The 15,959-nt window shown below is 40.8% G+C and overlaps 1 protein-coding gene across 3 annotated transcripts; it reads right to left on the bottom strand.

Moving 5' to 3' along the window:
* Nucleotides 1-5,160: 5,160 nt before the first annotated feature.
* smek1 (SMEK homolog 1, suppressor of mek1 (Dictyostelium)) lies at nt 5,161-15,940 on the bottom strand. 3 transcript variants are annotated; one of them, XM_040017309.1, is made up of 15 exons: nt 14,754-15,940; nt 14,520-14,575; nt 14,326-14,424; nt 13,597-14,214; nt 12,701-12,778; nt 12,486-12,602; nt 11,038-11,154; nt 10,815-10,946; nt 10,278-10,380; nt 10,032-10,190; nt 9,744-9,913; nt 8,750-8,892; nt 7,924-8,114; nt 6,938-7,158; nt 5,161-6,371 (listed from the first exon to the last, which is right to left on the bottom strand). In XM_040017309.1, the coding sequence occupies exons 1-15, from the start codon at nt 14,893-14,895 to the stop codon at nt 6,246-6,248; spliced, it is 2,472 nt and encodes an 823-aa protein (XP_039873243.1). In that variant the 5' UTR covers nt 14,896-15,940; the 3' UTR covers nt 5,161-6,245. The 3 variants fall into 3 exon arrangements, with proteins under 3 accessions (XP_039873243.1, XP_039873245.1, XP_039873242.1); XM_040017311.1 differs by having other exon boundaries at nt 8,750-8,889; XM_040017308.1 differs by having other exon boundaries at nt 10,032-10,380.
* Between the last annotated feature and the right edge of the window lie 19 nt (nt 15,941-15,959).

The raw sequence follows: 15,959 nt of genomic DNA, 5'->3' as shown, positions 1-15,959 counted from the left end.
AGAAGAAAGGAAGAAATGAAAGATGTGTTTGTTCAGTACCACATGCTGACACGTCTCTCTTATCTCTTGCCCAGCCAAACCATATGCCCCTAGGCCACAGAGGGAGGGAGGAGAGAAAGATGAGGTGTAAGTGTGTGAGAAGGATATAATAAGTCTTTGCAGGATGCAGAAAATTGTGAAAGAGGCATATGCCATGCGTACTGTAGGTATGAGTTATTCAAGGTCAGCCAGGGAGACAGACACAGAAATCTGAAGATGAATAGAAGGCGTGAAGAGCGGACGGAGAAGAGATACATGGTGAGGCCCTGTCTCGAACCAAAGGGGCTTCTGCCTTGACCCACAGCCCTTTCGCTTCCCCGCAGCTTCTCGGTTGCCTGTTGACCACACACGCCGCCTGGCACAGCGCGGACGCCAACGCCACACGACACAGAGCCGCCATCAAAGTCTCAGACACTCCAGCAGCAGGAGCCATCAGGCCTGGCTGAATGGAGGAAGAAGAAGCAGAAAAAAACATAAGCGTTTTGGTAATGCACAGGCTTTCAGTCTGTGGAAATACAAAAGCGGACTCAAATAGTGAATGTCAAGCATGATTTCGACTGCTACTGTATTTTGGAACAGTTCTGTTTGGTTAGTTTTGGGTTACGGACAGAAATCAAAGCTTGTCAAGACCTTAACATATAGCGAAAGGTTTGATTTGTTAAGTCGAATGGTGATTTTAATGTACACAGTAGCAGCCTGACTGGGTGACCGGGGCATTGGCTATATGTGTGTGTGTGTGTGTGTGTGTGTGTGTGTGTGTGTGTGTGTGTGTGTGTGTGTGTGTGTGTGTGTGTGTGTGTGGGTGGGTGGGTGTTTGTAACTGGCCTCACATGTTCAACTCCAACTGAACCATGTGTCTGATTCTCCCTGTTTATTGGCTGAAAACTGATACCTTTAAGGGCTTCATTCATGCCACATTACGTGAGGTAAATTCAATATCTCAGACATCATGGTTGGCCCATTCACCTCCTTGCCCTGGGTGATTTTTACATGTTGGATGTCTGCGCCTCCCAGCGTTTTCCTTCACAGAAACTGCTGTGTTTCCCAGCGCTCTGCTGCTCAGCCTAATTTCTCTTCAACACCTTCAGTCTGGGACACTATACGTGCCCAGAGGGCCGGTGAAGTCGGTTTTATTTTATTCAGTGTGAGTTTTACGTGCTTTTAATAGGGTCAGAAATTTATGCGGGTGGGGATTTTATCTGCTAGATTCCGACGTGTGAGCTCACATTACTGGAGCAGCATTAGATGTAAACTCCTGGAAAGTACGCTGCTTGTAGGAATAGATTCAAGTGTGGGTGTTTGTGTGCGTGTGTGTCAGTGAGCGTGCAGCTATCTGCAGCTCATGCTGTGGATTTACAGTGCGCCTCCAAAGTATGCCACCAAGTCTTCTCACACGCATGCACGCACAAAAACAAGCACACGCTCTTGGGCGCGGAAGGTGCGCTCTTTATCACTGTGACATTTCCATTTAACACGCAGCCCAGCAGCTCGTACATTCACATCCATGTTTCCTGTGCCCCATGCCGAGGCACAATAACAACCACTTAACATTTAGCAATAGCAGATCAGCCCCAAATTCTTCCACTTTCCATCGCTTCCATGGGAAAGCTCATTATTTATCTCTGATTTAGAGTGACAAGAATTATGAAGGGGCCACGGTCTGCTACCGAGAAACAAAGGAAGCACGGGCTTACTGCTGGTTTATGGTGCACATTTAGAAGGCGTTTTAGTTGCACTGAACTTAACTGTTAAGCTGCAGTGGATGCAAGTTATGAGGAGAGACAGAAGGAATATGACAGCAGTTTCCAACCTGAGGGGTGGAAAGCATTCCTGACCTGAGTCCATGGGTCATAGAAGAGATTTAAAGAGCAATTACGCCAAAAAAGTTTATTTATTTATGTATGCTTTAGTCTAAAATTTATGTTGGAAAATGCTTTCACCTCCTGATATTGCTTTAAATCATTCAGGATGACAGAAAATAACTACTGTAGTTGAAGACTGCATGTAGAGGTCATTGGTTTTCATTACTTCACAATAAAATACAAATTACCCGTTTCAATATTTGGCCCAAAACATACCAATAACACTACACTAAACACTATGGGCTTTGATCAGATTATCATCATCAGGTTCAGCAGATGTCACTATACTGTAAATCAACACGTCAGCTCTAGATGGAGTTTTCAGGGTAAATAACATTACAGCAATATGCAAGCTTGTTAGCATGATCCAGAGGAGAGGAGGGACAATCTCCAAGTAGTCAGTTATTTGAAATGATCTTGATATATAGATGTAACTTTGGAGACCTCATATTTTTTCTGCCACCACTTCAGAAACATGTAGGTCACAGTATGTTGGACTTCTGTTTGTGACTGCATCTCACCTCTGCTTTAATGTAAACCATATGTGACGGATGAGGACTTTTCTCCACTCTTTTATTCGCTGCCGACGGATGCTGACCCGAGGCCGTCCCGGCTGCCCCCCAGCCCCCGGGGTTCCACGTCGGCCTACCGGCCCTCTCTCCGCCCGAGGGACGCCCAGCTCCAGCGTTTAACACGGTGATTAATCACGCACAGCGGAGGACGCGCTGCACTGAACACGGGCAATCACCTCCATTAAAGCGGGGGAGCTCCGGCGGACACAGAGAGCACTTTGTGCCGGGAAATACGGGTCATTGTCTGCCGCGACGCCCGGGCCGGTAGGGAGACATAAAGGTGGACTTTGTGTGAGTGTTTAGACAAGCTCAGCCAGGCTTCCAAAAACCGCATGTGTGCCACATTTCCTCTTTCATATATCCTGATGTAGTTACCAGGATTACACGGGATAAAATAACTCCCCTTTCCTTCCCCATCCCCCACTGATCAATTAAAGGTGCTTCTCAAAAACTAAAAAAAATAATGAGTCTGTTTAGAAATAAATGGCATGGAGGAAACCAAACACGTGTGCACATAATAAGGTTGATTACCTTTCTATGTTTATAAATCTATGCATTGATTGGCATCCACAAGTGGTCTCTACCGCCCCCTACTGATTCTGCTCTCGTTTCGTTAAAGCAAAGAAATCATAGCCCTAAAAGAGAGCCATAAATGTCAGACACCTTGCTATTTATAACTGAGAGTGTCCAAAAGTTGCACTTTGCATGCTCGGGACCATTTTGGGAAACTGGCTGCTAAAGTGGTCTGTAATAGCTATCTAAGGCTATAAACTAAATTGATCATTTTAATTGAAAATAACATGACTTTTGTATGTTTGTAACTTCCCTCCCTTGCTTCCACTGCTTGTTTCTCTGATGCTCCTGATTGTATCACAGCATCTGCATCAGTTGTAATAAAAATGTTCACTGCTGCAGAACAGGGAGTTGGTGGACACGTTTCCAGGGTTCTTGACAGGTAGGACATTTTGTTCTGAGCAGCTGAGCAAACTTAATAAGGTGATAAGATCAAAAGCTCTATAAACAGGTATGTGTACAGACAAAAAATAAATGTTATGTGAGGCCAGATGGAATAAAGCGAAGCATTAAAAACAGATTGCAATCACTACAGATCAAAACCACCACATTGTCAGGGAGGTATATATTTGGTGGCAGGAAGTATAACTCATAAATTTCAACCTTGTTTGAAATACACCATTTTTTTTGTTGTTTCTTATGAAAGTATGCACACAGTATAGTAGTGAGCCTCATCTATACTATCATTTGTTCTGCTACTTTTAGCATTTGCATAGATATCTACTAATGTGATCAATGTATAGAAAGTTGACAACTGGCAGACAGTATGCTTTAGGAGTGGAGCTGATCAAGACAGCTGTCAAAGAGACTTTTCATTGGCCCAGTAGGAAGCTGGACAGCAGCGTCCCTGATGGGGGCTCTTCAGCCTGGCAGACATACAGGCGGGCAGAGCCGGGTGAACGACTTGGCACTGGAAGTGGAGCTGGCATTCTGGTGAATCAGTGGCTGGCACCAAGACCAAGCTGGCCTCTCCAGTGGCAAAGAGGGAGATCTCACACATATACACACACTCTGCCACACTCCTGCTGAGGAGCAAACGGAGGCTGGCAGGGAGGGCTGCTCTTCAAAAGCTGCTGTTGTCTGGAGATGGCTTTCATGTGAATGGAGGCCTTAATAGGCGTTGTGCGACGGCTCTCGTTGCCCGCTGAGCACCGAGTGATCCTCTTCTGTTGGGTTTTAATTAATAAACAATGTTTGAAGGCCACAATGCACTTGGAGGGACAACACAGTGACTTCTTGGTGGCCTTGATGCTGTTTGTTTTTGAGTTGTACTCAGACTCCCACTGAGGTGACCACATAAACGGGAGGGTGCTGACATTTTTCATCAACTTTTTTTTCCCCACTCCAAAAAAAACAAAACACTTGCATGGCTACAAGTGCTGCAAAGTGCTTTCAGTTATGAAGATGATTAGCAATACCTCTTCTAAGACTGATTAAAGAAATTATAACCTCATATTAGTCACTTATATGAGTTGGCAGAATGAATCATACTGGTATAATACCAACAGGATAACAAGTTCTAATGGAGTCTACTTGCAAAATTGCAGTTGTGTATCTGACCTTGCTTTTAAATACATAATAATTTTAAATACATCTTTAACAATTTGTCCCCAGTGTGGTATATCAAGCACCCATGTTCCACCCATTACCGTCTCAACAAAGAAGTTAAAAAATGCCACATGTAATACACAGTATTTTAAAAACAACAGCAAGGTATTAATACTTTCTCTGTGGAGGAGTTAATGACTGATTTCTGTAAGGACTGCAAAGCACAGTTGAAATAACCCACAATTCACATAGTTGATTCTCTCATGGACCAAGGATGCCATCTGGTGGATTATTAGGAGATCAGCAACCAAGTACACCCCCAAAAAACTTGGGATACCTTGTCTGCTAGTTGGAACATAATGGTAATACTTTAGTCCCAGGAATTACAGATCTTTCTTCAGTTTGACCTTCTAGTTTGTGGAACCATTGTGAACCAAAAAGAACTGTCTGCGCTACAGAAACAGGGGCACCCATCTTCTAGCAAGGAGCCAAAAACTGTGTAAGATGTAGTAAAGTAGATGCAGCCAGGAACACTTGATTACTAGGACAAAGGGTAGTAGGACATCTTACAGCAAAGATCATTTTAATGGTCCCAAATTTTCTGAACAACTAGTGTACACTCATGTAAAAGAAAGGAAAAACAAAAGATATGACAAAATTCATCACATCTAGAATTCCACTCAATCTTTAATCAAGACGGGATTACAAATTCTCCAAAAAATCTGCAGTTTCAAAGGGCAAAAAGGGTAAAACTAGCTCACCTACTGAGGTCTTTAAAAACCTGTTCAAGTGTGACTGAAAACGTCCTGAACATTTAAAGGCAGGTCTTTTTTTTGTAGTCATTTACAAAAAAGAAAAAAAAGAAAAAAAAAAAAAAGACTGTGACAAATACAGAACATAAAAGAAAATAATGAAGAAACTGCTGGCTTTTTTTCCTCTTCGGAGAAACAACGTCCGCTGAGGAACGGCGACACTGATGACATCATCAAATGACAACAAGGACAGCGCTTTGCCACATGCTGCCTCCCATCTGGTCCTATATGCTAACTTAAAAAGGGAGAAAAAGCAACAGACAAAGAGAAGGGAGAGAGCAGGGGAGAAAAGAAGGAGAAAGGAACAGGAAGGAAGTGGATTCTGAGGAGGGGACGGGGGTGCGAGTGGTGGTTCTAGGTCTGAATTGGCCGACCCGTTTGGGCCACTGTGATGTCCTTCCCTGAGTGGGGGGCAGGTGGGGGTCAGTGGGTTATGGTCCAAGCCCGCGAGCTCTCTGGGATTTCTGTCTGTGTTGTATGTGTTTTTTGTATGTGGTCTTTTCCTCCAGTTGCTAAATTACCAAACTCATGGCTCATACTGTTTGAGTCCGCTGAAGATTTATTGAGTGAAATTTTTTTCCCCTCTCCAAACTTTCAATCGTCTCTTCCCATTTTCAGACGGTTTTTCCACTCCTGGTCTCCTGATTGGCACTTGTATGAATTGGACTAGTGTGAGGAGCCTTCAGATCCATTCACAGTCTGCTCCTCATGTGGCCACCCGTTGACACTGAGCGGTGGTTTTCATTCATTCAATTTGTTTACAAGTTTGATCGTTCCTGTGTAAAGTCTATGCGCTGAGACTGCCTGAGCGGTGCACAAGCTGAGACAGTGACGCTTCTTTAGGAGCTCAGCTTGGACTTCTTTGAGGGTGGCAGAGGGTCTTCTTTACTCTCTCCATCCTCCTCCTCTTCCTCCTCCTCGTCATCATCATCATCAGGATAGTCCACAAGTCCCACCAAACCTCCCTGAAGCAGAAACGAGACACCCAGTTTGCAGAAACTGCAATTATTATTTGCAGACATGTTTCAACACTGCTTTCTTTATAACTAGCAATCATATGCCCATTACACATACATGTCAATATTGCATGCAATTCTAGAACTACTAAACTCACTGCATTTTTTCCCCCATTTTTGTATATAATTTGGTGTTAATTGTCTTGATTTTGTGCAGCGAGTCTTCCATTTTTAGAAATCTATTAAATCCATAAATAACACACTTTCTGATAATCTCCATCCCCCCTCTACTTTTCCACCATGTAAATAAAGTCAGCTAGAAAAAAATATCCTAGTCCAGTGGCACAATGGTTATCATGTCCAGTTTTTGTATTATATAACAAGAATAGAGGGGGAGTTGTGAGAAATTTAACAGTATAAGTGTGAAGATTCATAGCTAAATCTCATTTCTTACTAAATCCTTCACTTAAGTGTTTAAAGCATTGCCAACACTGTGCAAATCTTTTTTTATTTATTTAAAAAAAAAAAAAACTTTGCTCATTAAGAAAAAAAAAAAAAAAAATGTTGACAGGTACCTTTGTGGTTACAGTTGTGGTGGAGGGTGAGCTCCGTGCGCCTGAGCCTGGAGACCCTGGAGACCCTGGCGATCCTGGAGAACCTGGGTTTAGTGAGGCAGATGAAGGAGGGCTGGAGAGGCTGGTTTTAGTGGAGCCCGAGAAGGAAAGCTTGAAACTGGGATTCTGTCTGCCCGACAAGCTCGACTTTCCCAATACTTCTTTCTCCTCTGAGTCTTTCACTGTGGGTCAACATGATGAGGTGATAAAGAAAAGGTCATTCTCTCATTAAAATTCTTTAAAATTCTGGAGGGGTGAATATAATTGTCTCCTCGGAAATCAGGACAGGCTTTTGCAAGACATATTTTCCTTCTTAGGTGTCTCTCACTACTTATAAATATACCTAGCCAGCATGTAAAAACTGGTTCTGAGTGGCACCGCTATGCTGAACCAAACGAAAACAGTTTTCTTTGAGTGAATCCTTACGAATGCAGAGCAATACATTTGAAGTACCTGAATATACCTTTAATGAAGTCTAGTTTGGTTTGCCATACAAGACAATAACAGAACACATTATGTGCAAAGCCCAATGCACCATTAAAAAATCTAAATCAAAATAACTTATCTTGGCTCTGCAACACCTTACAAGCAGATTTCAGGAAATTCAGTTTGGTAGTTTTTGCTTCTTGCTGACAAACAACAAACAACTTTCATCTGGGGAGGAATAATGTAAGAACCATATACACTGGTGATTTCCCCATGACTACACCTAAAGCTGTCAATGTAACCGAGACAACCCAATTACAATGTATTTTTCACCTAAAATTTGCCATTACATCTGTAACCCTGAAATACCCTTTATAAAATCTATTCTTGTATCAAATTTACAGGGGCTTCGTTTTCAGAAATAATCAGCTTGGTAACATTAATTTATATAATTAACCAAAGGAATGGATTCTTTCCTACCCCAATTTCCCACCAAACATCACAAGTTTCCTTACACGTACATTTCTTTCTTTCCATGAACTTGCTAATTGGTTCCATGAGGTCTTCCTCACTCTTCATTTTATCAGAGGGAGGAACAACTGCCTCGCCATCCTCAAGGTCATCTTCATCTGCATTGAACCACATCTCCTCCTCATCCTCCAGCGTCCGTGCATCACGGCGGAAGCGGTGGTTCCTCAAGATGGAGCGCATGCTGTCAAAGAAAATGCACAGTTCAGTAATCAGGAAAAAAAAAAAAAGATTTTCTATTCTTTGAAAGCTCTTTTGTTAGCCAAATTTCCTCTTACAGAACTAATGTAATCCACAAACATGTGGTTTGCATTAGTATACACATACACATGAAGTATACACATAGCCCAAGAAGCTGTTATAAAACATACACCACATTCGTTTAAAAATTAAGTCGATATTTTATAACATGAAATTTAACAGAAGTATTACAGATTAACAAAACAAACCCATCCAGTTTCGCTTTAAGAGTCATAGATGATCAACTGGTCTATTGCTTAACTATAAACGGTTAGACTGCGTTAAGTTGCAAAACCTTCTCTATAAGTGGAAACTTGCTTTTGTACAGTTGGTGAAATACAAGTGTAAGGATGCGTTTCAAAAGAATATAAACTGGACACGATTTACAACACAGCAGCTCAAAATAGCACTATGACTCAACAAAGCTGCCTTCACAAAAAAACAATTCATGAAAAAAAAAAATTCATCAAAATTAGTCATTCAAGATGTCACACGCACTTTTTCCATTTAGTGTCAGACAAACATTGTCTGTCAATACATAATTAGATAAAGGCAGCAGTCAAGACAAAATCTTCTTACCTATCAAGTTTGGGGTTGTCCTGCCTTTCTCGTTGTTGTTCATACCGCAGTTTTAGGCCTTTAAATGTCTGGACGTAGTCCACATCCTCAAGAGCCTTCCAGTAGTTCTCTATTATATGAGCCGTTAGAGACTTCACATCCTCCTGGGAGCAATGGCAATCGGGAGCGGAGAACACAGAAATGGTAGCAGAGGGGGAAAGTATGGAAAGAGAAAAAGATGGGCAGTTTACAGTTTTCGATAAAGCAGAGTGGAAAAAAAAAGTTGGAAAGAAGCCAATGAGGGAAATACAAAAGGTAGATTAGAACTAATTCTAATGAATGCACACATAACAACTGGACTGAGCATTTTCAGACCTATAGTTCCTTTACTCTGGTCCAAATCAGGTGATGAGTTTGTAAACCTGTAGCTTTTTCTTCTGTTGTTTGCTTTCTTTTTGCACTGACAAAACCCCAAGCTAACTTCACCACCATCTCCTCAAAACAGTCTTGGGCATGGTTGTTTTGGTCAGAACCAAACAACCTTAAAACACGTCACAGTTTGGTTTAAATGGACTCAATACTTGTAAACTTTTAGGGATTTAGTTTGACATCGTACACATATCAGTTCCTCTGATTAAATATAAAATCACTTAAGATAGAGAGAATACGTTTTTAATGCCTAACAAATAATTACAGCTATGTTTGCACATCAGTTAGCCATACATTGGTTTTTTTAAACCTGTAAGACATGACCAGTTTTTTCAGTACAGGTTTTACAGGCTCTTCAAATGTGAGAAGCAGAAGCAATAAAAAACAGGAACAAAAAATCAGTAACACAAGTGAAACCAAACATTTTTTTCCTTCCAGCTTCCCAAACCAAGTTAACCATGAGATGTACAGACCGCTATTATGGCGCTCTGACATCATTTATATGCTGATCATGTCGCTCAAGGTTCTTTTGTGTTAAATATATACTGTTGTTTACCTATTAAATTTTGGTATGAAAAATACTCACCACACGAACATACTCAAACATCTCAATAATAGCAGAGTTCATGAGATTGTAGCGTGAGCCGTTATTGAGGAAGGCCTTGATGACAGGTTCAAAGAGAAAATTTCTCATGATGTAGCGATTGTAGAATTCATCCTTTAGACCAATAATTCTTCGCATGAAACGCAGGGCGCCTGTGCAGGGAGAAACACAATGTTCAATATTAAGCAATAGATGTCCTTATTTGTCAAACAGACTTTAATTGTATCGTTCTCTACTTTGACAGATATAGTTGGAAGAACTGTGACTTACATAGAGCCAGGAAAGCATGCCGGGAGGCTGTGAGCACCAATACCCTCCTGAGAATATCCTTGTTGATGATGTAGTTCTTGATGTGATAGGTGTGATGCTCAACACAAAATGTTAGCAGCTCCAAAATCAAGGCCAGCAACTGGGATGTTTGAAAGTCATCTAAAGGAGGAAAGAAAGAACGTGAGAAAGCTAGCAACATAAAAACTTGTAGATTAAAAAAAAAGAAATCTAACAAAAACTCAGTACCTTTGCTAGGTTTTTCTTCCGTGGTGTTGGCCAGTAGTGGAGCTGATAAAACATGCATACAGTGCTTGTAGAAGAAGCTCAGAAACTCAGTTTTTTCTGTTTTCTGTAAAAAAATAAAATAAAAAAAAATAAGGAAACAGATACTTTGCTGAATTGCTAAATTTTTAAATGTACTTGAGCTTTTCACTCCAGTTCAAAAGAATTACAAGCAAGAAAGTGAAGCTGCAGATATCCTGGCCAACCTGTTGAATTGGCGGCAGTGATGTTTTCAGTTACTAGACAGTAACTTGATTAACAAGGAAATCTGCCTTCTTTTTTTTTTTTTTACTGATAGGACTATTGTCTTTGTCCAAAGCGCAAGAATCCCACAGACATAACATTTGTTCTCTTTTGTATTTAAGCACTTACACATTTTGAAAGCCAACTCTTATCTGCGCAATGGACTTATTTTGTTTTGATTTTTGTTTGTTTTACGGTCAGTGTAAATAGTACATACATACATAGTGGAAACTATGTAAAAACAGCAGTCACACTCACATTTGCAGTAGCAAGCATATTCTCTGGATCCACCAGAGTTCGCAGCAGACCCATTAACTGCACTGCACCACCAAGCTCTGGGTCTGTGTCACAGATCATGTGCTCTATGATCAGGTTGATCAAGAGGATGTCCTGAAAGGCAAATAATTTTTAGTTTATGTGCATCATTGTGATAAATGGACATCATTCCTATTTATCATGTTGCCTTTGTGTATATACTCACATCATCATTCTGCTGTGATTCCTGCATGACGAACTCTCGTACCATGGAGGGGTTGTATTCCACCAGATAAGAGAAGATATCTGTGGCTGCCCCACGCACCTGAACATCGTCCATTCCCTTTTCAAAATAAATCTATTTATTATATTTATCAGCAGATTTTTGATTTGCACGCCAGGAAATTTTGAAATGTACTTTAAAATTGTTCAAAAGTAATAACTTTTAAAAAAGGAACAACCTTTGTTGTTTCTCTCTCTGATAAAATCAAGAGTGATATAATCAAAACAAAAGTCATGATCAGCTTCAAAATCAGCTTGTGTGCACAGGTTTAAGAAGTACATGTAATTGTATCAATATAGTGAGAGCAAACAATTCAAAACCCAACTCAAGATTTCAAGAACAAAAACTATCGATTTAAACATAACAAAAATAAAAAGGTCAGTGGCAAATTATAGAGAAAAGACCCATACAGTGAAAGGACACCTCAATTGCACGTTTACGCATTATTGTTGCCATTTTGTGAGGTGCTAAACTGGTTTCCCCATGTAAAGTTAATCAAGTTGCCCACCCCCCTTTTTTTCCCCCCATTCCCCAAGAGAAACACTTTAAAATCTGTAAATCTCTCTGCTTTAGTGCCTGACCTTGCTTTAACTCACAATAGTAATCATTAAGCTCGAGTTTGACTCATGGTTGCACTTTAGTAGTTCTTGTAATGTCTAACAAATTCTTTGGACAGTGAATCCCCATTAACCCAATGGCTATATGAGCAGAAGGTCTTTCCTGACCTTCCTCACATACACTTTACAAGCAGATAATATGAATTGTACAACCACCACCACCAAAAAAAAAAAAAATCTTATTAGCTTACTAGCCAAAAAGCCCATCATGCCCTGAAACCACAACTTTGATGACTAACTGCATGCATGTTCAATGTATGTTAAGCCTCAGTGTTTATCACATAGCACTTCTTTTAAGCCCATTTAAAACTCAAATTCCATGTGAGAAGTTAAACACACGAGTTAACTAAAAGAAAAAATAAAACTTAATTGATATTTATTTTTGACAAGGGATGCATACAAAAGAAATATGCCATCTTCTCAGTCACAACACTCTGCAATTTAATGTTCCTGTGGTATGCCCTGGCAACCTTCAAGTACTGTTCAGCAAAAAATAAATGTAACGAGCAAACTAGCATGTTCCAGTTATTTTTAATAGAATAATTATAGATCATTATAACAAAAAAAGAAGATTTTGTTGTTATAGAATTAAGGGACATACTACTAGTATGTCCCTTAATTCAATTTTATTGCATCAGGAAGTTGAAGGCATCACCCATGATCAAAATGCAAAAGGCTGCAACATCACCAAAGCTACTGACGTCAACAGACAAATTATTTTAGTGAGAGAAAACCACAAAACTATTCATCTGAGATTAATGCCACTGGACTTACCAGAATAACCTCTAGTGCAGGGAGAATGCCCATGTTTGATAATGTCTTGAAGAAAGCATCCCTGTTTTGAGGTTGTAATGTTTGAGAGAATGCACAGAACTCCTTTAGGAAGTTTACCTAAAAGGAATAAACAAAGAGAGGTCAACAAAACAAAGATCTTAAGAGTTTGTGACTGCAACAACTTTTAATAAATAAATTATTAAATTCTGGTATACCAGTTCGTGTCTTTTGTCATCATCTGTGGCCTCATCTGTTAGCTGTGCAAAGAGGTCTGTCAGGAACTTCTCATCGTCCTGACATCAAAAAAGGGAGATGAGATTTTAAGAAGTCAGTATTAAGAGTATGATTAATATGTCAATGTATGACAGACCCAATTTTCACAAGTTACAAAGCTGTTATTGGTTTACAATAGTACAAGTCCAACATAATTACACAGAAAACAAAAGTGAATTGCATCATGTTTGTCAATGAGAAATTTGGAGCATAAACAATGTGATCTATATGGTCATAAAAATACTTTTGATATGTTTATGCTGAAAACACCATCTCATTCAATGACATCTACTACCACTTTAAATATTTTTTAAAACCTTGGTTAGTGAACGGTTTGATTTAAGCTTGCCTGCCTTATGCTAATTAAGGAAGCAAAGACTCATATCTGTAGTGTTTGACTTCAGAGCGTGATATAGCAAAGAACACCAGAGTCAACAATGTGCCCATTTCAGTTTTCCTCTAGCGCAGCATAACAGATTTACACAACACTACTGTGCCTCCATGGAGACAGCCATACATAAACAATGCTGAGTTGACACAGGATAAAAACACAAAGGTCACATGATCATAAAAGGCTGCCAGACAATCTCAGACAGGGTAAAAGTACAATCAGTCAAAAATAAAACCAATGTACAATCCTATAATTACTGTAATTTGAGGCTCACTAACATTTCATAAAAGAAATTCTCCTTTGTGAGGATTACAGTATATTCACAAGTTTACCTATTTATAACACTTGCTTTAATTAAAACATTTATTTAAAATGTAGTGTTTATACAAAGTAAAAACAACAACCCCATACTGTTAGATCATACTACTACATGTCTGCTTATCTCACCTGTAGCATGCCCACAATCTCCACCTTGTTGAAAAAGATGAAGGAGTGCAAGGTGGACAGCATGTTTTCCTCAAAAACAGAGGGCGTGGGCAGCACCATATCCTGAATATACTGCACCCGATATGTCTGGTGAATTTTCTGACGCAGTTCAGGATCAGAGATGGGGATCACCTCCTTAAACCGGGCTGTTTTAGTGAGAAACTCACGATGCCGCCTTGGCTGCGGGAGTGCTGGGTCAAACTCCAGGCAACCAATGACGTCCATTATGCACTCATCAGAGAACATTACCTCAAAAAGTGCAGTACGATTCAGCAGGAAGATGCCTTTCATTATTTCATACAGGTGGTGCAGTCCCTCTCTGTTCTCCAAATCCTCACAAACACGGAACAATTCCAGGAGCTTGCGAATATAGCCTTCATTCTCCACAGCCAGTGCTAGTTTTTCACGCCGCAGTGGTGATGGGAGAGAAGAGGCCACCAACTCGGCCAGGTCCTCCAAACGGTTCAGTTCGCATGGCGGTAATTCCAAACCTGGGGATGACATGTCATCAAAACGCTCCTCCTCCGATTCGTCCACCACATCCTGTGTGATGTCAACTGAAGGGTCCTTTCCCTGCACCTTAATAAAACACAAGTGCGGACAAACATATTAGCACCTCAGGATGTAACTACATAAGGGATCACCAGTAACACAAATAGCATCAAACCCACACAAATTAAGTACACTAACCTGGCATATTTTCTCCCAGATTTCATCACAGCCAGCCTTCTCCTGGAAACTGAGTGCTAGATCATAATTTTCAGCCTCTGACCACACTATCAATGTGTCCTTTTCAAAAGAAAAACAAAGCCAATTTACAATAAACAGAGCAGAATGGGGGGAAAAAAAATCAGTTTTGTATGTTCATCATGTTATGTACTGACCTGTTGTTTCTGGTAGGCTGTGTTTGGGTTAATTTTGGACTCCAGCAGAAGGGAACCTGTCAGGTTTAAAACAAAGGTAGCCCAAAATTGTAGGTTACTGCATTTGCTTCAAATAAGTAATACGTGTACAAATTTCAGGTGATACAGGTGGCTAAAATGAGTGCGGAACGTATTGTTTTTGTAGTAATAACTGAGCTACTACAATCTTCGTGTGGTATTCCTATGTTCGCTTACCATCGCTCTCTGCTCGCACCAGGAGAGACGTGCCTTTCAAGCGCTCCACATAGCCCGACGAGACGTGCCCGGTCCCACGGTCATCCCACTGTCTGTCCTCATTGAGGGTATAGACTTTGACTCGCCGACGAGTGTCCGTCATCCTGGCAGTTTCTTGTAACCCGTTCTCCCCTTCCGGGCCTTTTACGGGGTGCCTTCTTCACCTAGTAACGCCACAACTTCAATTCACTTTTTACAGCTGCTCACTTCTACAAGAGTATTAACTAAATATGAATCGGCGGGGGGTCACTTAGGATAAGTTCTAAAAGCAACTTAAAAGTGGATCGCCTCAACAAGTTTCCAGCAGGATTCCGCAATAGTTGTTAAAATTACTACTGCAATATCTCGCATTTCTTGACGAGCTGCCTCAAAACTTACACTGCCAGCGCTATAGGCAAGGCGCCACGCAGAATCCGCGTACAAACCATTGTAGGAAGCTAACGACAAAATTAAAGAGCGGAGGACGTCGTTATCTTACGCGTTAAACGACAAAACGACGAATGTCACTGCAATATACAGCTGAGAACAGAGTACTGAAAAAGAAGCAGATATTACGATGACTGGCTCACGAAACACTCCTGCTTATATGTACAGTTTGTACGCTTACAGGTAACGTTAGCTATCAACCCTTACGAGTTAACTCGCTAGCTAGTACGCTAAGTACCTATGCTCCACATATCCAATGTTAAACTACCATTTGAAGCAGATTAACTAGAGTTAGCTGTCGATAACATTACTTTATACTTGCGGACAACAGACACCCGTTTTAAGCCTGGAACAATGTTTCTATTCTTCTTTAAATAATACGCCAGCTAGCTAACGTTAGCTGCTATTTCTTCCCCAAGTGTTCCGCCATGTTCTGGCTCGGGGCCGCGGAGAGACCACTCTCTCCTTACTCTTACTCATGCATCCCCAAAACTGTGCAAACCAACAAACTGGAGTCGTATAATTACTTGAAGGTTACGCTTTACATTATACTGCTATTTGCCATTCATTGCCGATGTCTTGCTCAGATAATTGCTAAGTGCCCCCCGTGAGTATTCAGCCATCTTGGGTCCCTTCACAGTCAGTACGGGGTTTCCAGCACGGCAACAACAGGGCAGCCCGCCACATTTAAAGAGACAGTAACAGAGAAAATAAACTGTATTTGAGGCCACGTCCAGCATG

This window comes from Simochromis diagramma, unplaced genomic scaffold (genome assembly GCF_900408965.1).
Source record: "Simochromis diagramma unplaced genomic scaffold, fSimDia1.1 OVJJ01000802.1, whole genome shotgun sequence".
Classification (NCBI taxonomy): Eukaryota; Metazoa; Chordata; class Actinopteri; order Cichliformes; family Cichlidae; genus Simochromis; species Simochromis diagramma.
This window is presented reverse-complemented; position numbering and strand designations above follow the sequence as displayed.

Coding starts and splice junctions, on each gene's coding strand:
- smek1 (XM_040017308.1), bottom strand. CDS start 14,895: ATGACGGACACTCGTCGGCGAGTCAAAGTCTATACCCTCAATGAGGAC. Junction 14,215..14,325: donor TCTGGGAGAAAATATGCCAG/GTTAGTGTACTT, acceptor TGTTTTATTAAG/GTGCAGGGAAAGGACCCTTC. Junction 12,779..13,596: donor AGATTGTGGGCATGCTACAG/GTGAGATAAGCA, acceptor TTTTGATGTCAG/GACGATGAGAAGTTCCTGAC.